We start from the raw sequence: 9,508 nt of genomic DNA, 5'->3' as shown, positions 1-9,508 counted from the left end.
GAGTAAATAAAAAACAAGAATAACACCAAAACGTGCTACTATATATGCAATTAATGGATTCCATTTTTTCTGAAAAGTCTGCTGGTGACCATAGCATCACCAGCCACCGTTGGATACCTTCCCGAGGCCGGAATTTCACATCCGCAGCGTCCATTCGACCCTCTCTGTGCCGTCTCTTCGCACTCACAGAGTTCTGACAGTATTCACGCAAAGCCTCGAAATTATTTCCGCTTTGGCTCCCTCCTCTGCAGACGAGCTGTCTCTTCCCATTCGCCTCCCAGCCCAGACGCAAAAACCCCAACCATGCCCAAGCCGCGCCCTGGCACCGCCTTCCCCATCGCCGCCGCCCTCGCCGCCCAGGGGCTCAGGGTCGATCAGGTCGACCCCGACCTCCTCAAGTTCCTCCAGCACGTCCGCCACGACGGCAATTTGTACGCCTTCGAGCTCCCTGCCCGCGGCGACGGCCCGGAGACGCCCGCCGCCAATGGCGCGGCCCGAAGCTCCCTCGCCCCCTCCTCGTCCCGGCCAGGAAGGGGCCGCCGGGCGGAGCAGGAGATCCCGCCCGCGGACGGCCCCCAGTGGTACGAGACCGCGGACATGGACGAGGACTACCGCAAGTTCTGGAGGCGAACGCGCATAGTGGACGGCCGGCCGGTGCTCCAGGTAGGAGAAGGCAAGGTCGTCCGCTACGGGCTGGACGCCGTGCCGGTTCGGCTCAGCGAGATAGCTGATTGGGCGGAGAAGAACGGTTGGTGGAAGGAAGTGCCCGCCGTTGCTGCTTCTGGGGAGGATGGCGACGGCGTCGAGGTTGAGGAGGAGGACAAGGTGGCGCCGATGATGGTGTCTCCTGTGCGCGATTCCCCTCCGCGTTGGCGAAAAAAGGTAAAGATCGTTTCCGTTTCCCCTCTACAGTTAAATGCTGTCGCGCGCGTCTCTGAAGCAGAGCAGGGATGTGTTGTATCTGGGCAGAAGGTGGAACAGGGTCAGAAGGAGAAGGGTGGCGCTGGGAAGATCAATTCGGTGAATAGAGAAGATAACATGTTGAGCGTGGTGCCTGTGGAGAAGCTGAATATCGTGTACACAGAGACAAACTTAAGTAATGGGCTTGAGGCTGATCCTCACATTGCTGCGGTGAGAATCTCCTATACCTGTTACTTTTCCCCCAGTCTGCACTCTTTGGTTAACAGATTATAAGGACTTAAGTTTTTAGCAGTGAGCAATGCATTTTCTATGGTTAATACCTGTGGCTGCCTTACATACGCTACATAAGAGCATCTCCAGTCGCGTCCCCCAAACGACGTCCGGCAATAGCGCTGAATTTTCGTTTGGGGGACGTCCGGACGAAATTTTCGTTTGGAGAAGGTCCCTTTCCCAGCCACGTCCCCCAAACGCGACCTCCAAACAAAAAGCAAGTGTAAAAACCGTGTCCGGCGTCCCCGATGGAGACTCTATACAAGGGGATGGGCTAGGGACGCCGGACAAGATTTGAGGGACGTCCGGAGCGAAGCGGCCTTTGGGGCATGCGACTGGGACGCTTTTTTGGCCGGCGTCCCCCAAATCCCTTTGGGGGACGCTTTGGGGGACGCGACTGGAGATGCTCTAAGTCTACCATTATGCTAGTATGTCTTGTACCGATGTGCCTGCTGGATGTAGATGATTCATCAACATGTCTGAAAACTGCAATAATACTATTTCAAGTTGCATTAGTTTTGAATAAACGAGTTTTGGTGCGCACTTGTTAGAGGCAGGAGCATTCATTGCATTTTGGCATCCAATTTGAGCCAATATGATCGACCTTATCCCTCACCCTTACCTTTTGTTTTATCAGTTGCTGATTTAATTTTAGTTGCTAGTTCTTCACAAGGAAATGTATGCTGGCCGCTTGGCCCAGCTTATTTTCTGATTGAAATGTTCTGATATTGAGAAAATCGAGGTAATATAATGCCTTGCGAGGGGGTTATGTGTACTGGAATAGCATATATTTGTATATAGGATTTTGATAGTCAAAGGGGTAGGGGATATGGTCATTTTACCTAATACATGGTACTTCCAGATTTACTTTACAAACTATTTCATGAACACATCTTATTCATATTTAGAACATCTTTTACTCCAATTAGTTTGGTAGTTACTGACACCAATTTCTACAAAAATATAAACACCTATGTAGTTCAATAAGTAGTTTAGTTAGGGTTATAACTGTAGTCAAGATGAGAGATGCATCCTAAAATGAAACTAAAAGCTTTTTTTGGCCAAATATAACTCAACTCTACTTTTTTTTTTCTCTTGCATAGTATGTACACATTACAACCACCAACAACAACAACAAAGCCTTTATTCCCAAACAAGTTGGGGTAGGCTAGAGGTGAAACCCATAAGATCTTGTAACCAACTCATGGTTCTGGCACATGGATAGCAAGCTTCCACGCAGCTCTTTCCATGGCTAGTTCTTTGGTGATACTCCAGTCCTTCAGATCTCTCTTTACGGACTCCTCCCATGTCAAGTTTGGTCTACCCCGTCCTCTCTTGACATTATCAGCACGCTTTAGCCGTCCACTATGCACCGGAGCTTCTGGAGGCCTGCGTTGAATATGCCCAAACCATCTTAGACGATGTTGGATAAGCTTCTCTGCAATCGGTGCTACCCAACTCTATCTCGTATATCATCATTCCGGACTCGGTCCTTCCTCGTGTGGCCACACATCCATCTCAACATGCGCATCTCCGCCACACCTAACTGTTGAACATGCCGCCTTTTAGTTGGCCAACACTCAGCGCCATACAACATTGCGGGTCGAACCGCCGTCCTATAGAACTTACCTTTTAGCTTTTGTGGCACTCTCTTATCACAAAGAATGCCAGAAGCTTGGCGCCACTTCATCCATCCGGCTTTGATCCGGTGGTTCACATCTTCATCAATATCCCCCATCCTTGTGCAGGATTGACCCCAAGTATCGAAAGGTGTCCTTCTGAGGCACCACCTGCCTATCCAGGCTAACCTCCTCCTCCTCGTGCCTAGTAGTACTAAAACCACACATCATGTACTCAGTTTTAGTTCTACTAAGTCTAAAACTTTTCGATTCCAAGGTTTGTCTCCATAGTTCTAACTTCCTATTGACCCCCGTTCGACTATCATCGATTAGGACCACATCATCCGCAAAGAGCATACACCATGGGATATCTCCTTGTATATCCCTTGTGACCTCATCCATCACCAAATCAAATAGATAAGGGCTCAAAGCTGACCCTTGGTGTAGACCTATTTTAATCGGGAAGTCATCGGTATCGCCATCTCTTGTTCGAACACTTGTCACAACATTATCGTACATGTCCTTGATGAGGGTAATGTACTTTGCTGGGACTTTGTGTTTCTCCAAGGCCCACCACATGACGTGTCGCGGTATCTTATCATAGGCCTTCTCCAAGTCTATGTACACATTACAACCCTTTCTTAATATTTTTTGAAAGGATTTTTTTATCACACCAATGATGTGTTCATTGTTTTGGCTTTCTGCCTTTGGGGTAATACGGCCGGTTAAGCTGCCTCAAATAAATAGCATGCACGCACATATGTGCTAATTTGGATGGAGCAAAATAGCATGCACCAAGCCCAAGGAAACCTGCACGCTCACTTTCATCACCTTTTTCTGTGCACTGATCCAATAGGGGATCTAGCCTAGTAAACATATTGAATCCATGGTGGTTTTCTTCTGTCAACACTCTTTGCCTAGAACAATACGTTAAGTTAAATTTGTGAGAAAATAAAAAAGTAGAGTTCTATAATCCTATTTATTATGGAATTCTGAAACATGTTATGTGTCTATTTCTGGTCAATCTGCATTTTTTTAACATTGTTGTGTGCTTTCCTTTTCTTCTTTGAAAGTTTCAATTAATTAATGAATTAATATGCGATCCTGCTTTTTGTCGCACTTCCAGAATGAAAACAGAAAGCCACAACTTCGAAAATCTCCTCGACTTATGCTCCGTTTGCCTGAAAATGGTCACAAGTAGACTCTAGAGCAACGTCTACTTTGGGAGAATAGAAACAGATTGCTTTGTTTCACAACATTTTCCTTTATCTTGTTTGAAACTCTTGAGATTTATACCACGGATTTGCTGGTTCTTTAATTTAACAATCACCTAGTCAAACTACCTAGCATCTATTGCATATGCTAGTTTTATGTCTTGCCTTTTTTTGTATTAAATTACCAATTTCATCATATAGGGGGGCTTTGATCTTGGTACCCAGTTTCATAAAATGTATGTGCAAAAGGCGAAACAATAACATATTTGTTTTGGATGTATATCTGTGTGTGAACCTGTTGCTCTCTGGCTCTGACATTTGCATGGTACAATTGAGATGGAGTACTTGACTTATTTTTCTGTTTATTTTTGCTATACTTGATAAGTTGGTAGCCCGATTTTGATAATCAGACACAAAAACAGGCTAATCCTGGTTGGCAGGATTCTTTTTACCCCCTCCACTGAGATGTTGGGTTTAGTTTGACCGTAGTTAGTTTGACTACAAATTTCTTCTAAAATATTTTTTAATAGTTGAGAAGTAACAATCATAAGAGATTCTTTTTTTCCTATCATTACAATATTATCAAATTTGTGTAACATAACCACAATGTTATTGTAGAAAAGCATGAAGTAGGGATGATAATTTGCTTCATGTGGAGTACCCTATCAAGCTGGACTTTGGAGGCTATATTTGGAAAAAAAGCGCATGCCCAAATACGTATAAAATAATGGTAACATTCAAAATATATTTAAATTATATTTTTAATGCACACATGTAAAGCATTGAGAGTGGCCTTCCTTGCGTCTAGAACCTCTATGATTCTCATGGATCCGAAACACAGGAAATTGGAAAAACATGGAAATTGGATGTCACAGCAGTCCTTATGAAAAATTCCTAGATTTTTCAATCCTACAATCAAACAAGTTATATAGGAAAATTTGCAAGAGGAATTAATTCATATGGAATCTCATTGAATCAAAGAGGTTAACCTACCACACAACCATCACTAGTGCCTCTCAGAAAAAAACCATCACTTGTGCAAAGTATCTGGTTTCTTTTTTTTTTAAAGGGAAGGCCCATGGCCCTGCTTTATAAATAAAGCACACGAACAGAGTAGCGATACAACTCACACCCCAAACTCAAAGTCTGATGCCTTAGTCATTACAAACCAACATAGAAATCTAGACTCGAAGGACGACAACACACACACACGGAGCTAGAGACGTCATCCGGAGGAAGGTGCAAGATGTGCCGTAGAGCTGCTCATCCTCCATCGCCGTCGCGTAGCCGCCGTTGCAGCCTCCTAACCTCGTCCAGTGCCGCGTCCAGCAGCGGTAAGTCCCTCGGTCTGACCAGAACCCTCCAACTCTGCATATGAATAGACATTTTGAAGAACGCGTCAGCAGGGTTGTTGATCAGGGATCCCTCAATAGCAAGCTTATTGCGGATGTTCCAGAGGGCCCAGCATTGGGCCGCAAAGGTGTACCAAGTATCTGGTTTCTTTGGGTAAGAACCATACTATTCTGGCAAGATGGTACCAAATGGCTTATACTTCTAATATGGTACAGTAGGCCATAAGCTACAAGCACTCAATTGCAACTTGCAACCAAGTCCTTGATAGAAGGAAGTGTCTTGTTATGTGCTTCCAACACGGACATGCTATAACATTATGATGGCGCGTTTTTTTTTTTAACACGAGTGATTTTTAGTTGTTACTACCAAACAGCAAAACATTCCAACACGAAGCGGCTTACATAATCATACTTACATAGGGCCTGTTTGGTTCCCATCCACAATTTGCCAAGCCAAAATTTGGAAGCCATAGTTTAGTTGGCATGTGTTTGGTTTTTGCCACACTTTGGCTTGCCACACTTTATTGCATATATGGCCCATTTGTCATAGTCTTAATCTTTTTGCCAACTTTTGCCAAAGTTTGGCTATTTCAAGCCACACTTTTATGGCTAACCACACTTTGCTTGGCAAATTGTGGCTAGGAACCAACAGGCCCATAACCATACAAACCACACAGAATGCAATAAACATGAATCTGTAGCACTGATGAGGCCAGGAATGGATAAAAAGGGTGGCTTATGTGTGGTTCATGTGCTCATTAACTGCAAGGAGGGTATGGTCCAATCAGGAAACACGGTCATGGGGTCATTATGAGCGGAGGTTACGTGTAGCTCTCTAGGTAGGATTTTGTTCTGTACTTTGTAAACAATTAAGGATGTTGTTTAGGTTTAACCAAAAGATCGTTAAATTTGGTCCCAACATTTAGCAGAATTAGTTAGTATATGACATGTGCCATATTTTGTATGGTTTTCTTTTTTAGTCAAACAATGTGTCACTGTTTTCATTGCCATATTTTGGTTATACCGATGTTAGCATAAATAGGCAGGAAAAATGTGGAGCAACTTGAGTCGCTGCTTGAAAAATGCTAGTTCAGCGACTTAGGGCTTAGGCTACCTAGTTTGATAGAAACATACCCTAAGTCCATAACGTAATGCACCATAGCAGAACAGTGGCCGACCCAGAAACATGCCAAAAGCCTCGGAAAACTCTAAATCGATGTTCTTAAGATGCCCATTTTTCTGGACAATTCGCCATAGAAAATCCTATGACATACGGCAATCGCGCCTCTGACAAGCCTGGTGGCTACCTAGGCAGGAAGGACGGTAGAACCGCCCCTAAACAGAAGGAACATATTAATTTGAAGCACATGAAACAATTAATTGTATACTCCCGGGCTAACAAACATTAGCCTTGTATAGTTCTTTGTAGATTCTTTTTTCTTTCTTGTTTTGCTTAGCCTTTAGTTTTTTTTCGCCTTTTCTATCTTTAACGTTTGTAACTTCGCTGCGCTGGTGTACCACCCGCTTTCTCTGTGTTTTTCTTCTAATACACAAAGACACGCTTTGGCGTGTGTTCGAGGAAAAAAAATTCTGATCTAATATGTTTTTCATTAAAATCCACCAGAAAGTTGGACTTTCGTAAGACATTGCTCTAGGGTAAAAGATAATTGGTCCACCCTAGAGGCGTAAAACATAGCCCCTTAAATATATATCAGGTATTCATTTGTGTGCCAGTGAAGTACGCTTATATGTGTAATTTTTCGATAAAGGGAATATATTAATATCAAGAAGATACCAATTACACCCGGCCTCTGCAACAACGCACCACCCTAATGGCACTACGGATGCACACAGCCAAAAAACAAGAAAAGAAAACTAAGAAACAAAAGTCCCGCTACAGTATCTCGGGCCTAACAACAGCAATACATCCACCGCCAAGACAACACCTGAATTACAGACTCTTCAAAAACGACGCCTCCAAGAAGGGAACAGTGCTCAAACACCGTCGTCGCCCGATCAAAGATCTTAGGTTTTCACCCTGAAGATAGTCCCCCGCTCTCAAAACAATGCCTCCACCAAGGTCATTGCCAGACACAACCAATTAAGGCCAGACCTTGGGTTTTCACCCTGAAAGGTCATTGCCAGACACAACCAATTAAGGCCACCAAGGTCTGCACTTCACCTGTGTTATCGCCCCCACTTTCATACCGCTGTTGTGAAGCCTGGAACACCAAGCAAGTCCCTCAAGAGCGCAGAGACTTGAACCTCCCTTAGCTAGTCCTCCCCTCCGGCCTTCATGAAATTCTCTTCTTCCGACTTTCATCATGGATCCATAGTCACTTGATGTCAACACAGAAAAAGAGCTTCGCGCCGCTCCCTCCAGAACCAATCGGTCGGAATAAACTTATATGTCAACACAGAAAAAGAGCTTATATGTGATGCCTACTAAAAGTAGTCCTATGAGTGCACTATGTGACTTGAAAGCCTGCAGCCAGTATGGTGGGGGCTCGACTTTAACACATTGGCACCCACCCAAATTGTTAGTCCTTGGAACTGCTTGGGTGCACATTCCTTAATTATTGAGTGCTAGAGCTCTGAGCCTCTGAGCTTCTGACCCAATTATGAATGTATAAAATTGAAATGTTACTCTTAGATATGCCTCTTGGAAGATTAGTTTTCAATCCATTCCCTATTGTCCGTCAATCCACCATGGCGTTGCTGCCATTCTCCATGAAGAGTTCAAGGCCACGTCACCAATCATTCGGGTGTGATAATATGAGGATAGTTTCTGTTAGATTCGAGAAAATTAGGATACATCGTGACACAAATTCAGTTGAACGCTGCATGCATTTATGAGCGGATATGCATATAAAAACAGTAGAGTTATCCGTTGAATACATAAATCTGGACAAATACCGCTACCAGATACCTGCAACATTTCTCTCGCGGGTATTTAGGAGCGGCAAAAAGGAAAGGCATATTTTACAATGGTAAAGATGTGAGCAAACAGTAAGATCAAGATCGACAAAATAAAACAAAAATTCTCTGTACTTACCATTTTATGCACATCGGGTTCGCTCACTTAGTTGTTTCCATAGACCATGATTTGTATGTATAGTTTGAATAAGTCACCAAACATGTTGTCGTCCAAAGAATCTGTTCACATAAATCACATTCTTTTGCATTATGTTTCTTATTGCGCGTACTCTTTCGAGAAGAATAAATTCTAACAACTATAATTGGGTTGAATCTTCCTTGATTCATTTCTCAAAAGTATGTAGGATTCGATTAAAATATTTAGGTTTAAAGTTATCATTCAGATATTTTGCTATATATATTTAATTATTATTGTACATGAGAACTTTTTAAATCCAATTCCCTCTCAATCTCGCCAGCTGTTTTATACATAATGATCAAAGAATTATTCTATGTACTCATGAATTGCCATTCATTACAAAAAAAATTCACAGGGATTTTATGGTGTTGTATGGCCTACACATATCATGGAGAGGCCAGAATCATCCTTCAAGAAAAAGTTGCTGTGTGTTCTCAGAAAACCATGTTGCCCGGAAGAATACAAGAACCTGTTTGCTGCTGCTAGTAATCGCCTTCCGGCAACAAAGAGAAGGCAGACACGCAGAGGTGTGAAGTACTACAACTCTCCACATGAAACGAATCAATCATATTTTGATTCTCACCCAGGTATGCTTGTTTTACTTGTGCACATTTACTTTGTCCTTTGATCAATTGGTCTTTTGTAATGTAATAACTTCTTATTTGCTTTTAGAAATATCTTTCTGTTAATTATTGCAATCATCTGGCTACATAATTTTGATGCATAACATGTATGGGATCAGAATCTTTTTTCCATGCTTAATGAACAGTTTGTCTGGTGATTTACCAAACACTTTGTAGTTTTCTTTGCTCACAATTGTCATTTTCCTTCTGAAACTTTCTTGTTAAATTAGTATATGTCAAAAGTAGCTTATTGACGGGATTAGTTAAATCTCTCTGGTGTAGTGGTGGATATACGCTTTCTATAGATACACTTGAATCCGCTGTAGGTTACATCTCTGTGGTGAGTCGGCATATAAGGCACAGTTCTTCGGGGCCACGGCTACTAGCATGAATA

The 9,508-nt window shown here is 42.9% G+C and overlaps 1 protein-coding gene across 1 annotated transcript; it reads left to right on the top strand.

Moving 5' to 3' along the window:
- Nucleotides 1-303: 303 nt before the first annotated feature.
- On the top strand, nt 304-9,180 carry LOC124671532. The gene is made up of 4 exons (XM_047207898.1): nt 304-882; nt 970-1,131; nt 8,847-9,078; nt 9,164-9,180. The coding sequence occupies exons 1-4, from the start codon at nt 304-306 to the stop codon at nt 9,178-9,180; spliced, it is 990 nt and encodes a 329-aa protein (XP_047063854.1).
- Nucleotides 9,181-9,508: the final 328 nt, after the last annotated feature.

Source organism: Lolium rigidum, chromosome 7 (genome assembly GCF_022539505.1).
Source record: "Lolium rigidum isolate FL_2022 chromosome 7, APGP_CSIRO_Lrig_0.1, whole genome shotgun sequence".
NCBI classification, from domain to species: Eukaryota; Viridiplantae; Streptophyta; class Magnoliopsida; order Poales; family Poaceae; genus Lolium; species Lolium rigidum.
The sequence above is the reverse complement of the archived record's forward strand: the minus strand, read 5'-3'. Positions and strand labels throughout refer to the sequence as shown.

Excerpts from the sequence above, each read along its gene's own strand:
- LOC124671532 (XM_047207898.1), top strand. The coding sequence starts at position 304 with ATGCCCAAGCCGCGCCCTGGCACCGCCTTCCCCATCGCCGCCGCCCTC. Across the intron at positions 883-969 it reads CTCCGCGTTGGCGAAAAAAG|AAGGTGGAACAGGGTCAGAA; the intron begins GTAAAGATCGTT and ends GTATCTGGGCAG. Across the intron at positions 1,132-8,846 it reads CTGATCCTCACATTGCTGCG|GGATTTTATGGTGTTGTATG; the intron begins GTGAGAATCTCC and ends AAAAATTCACAG.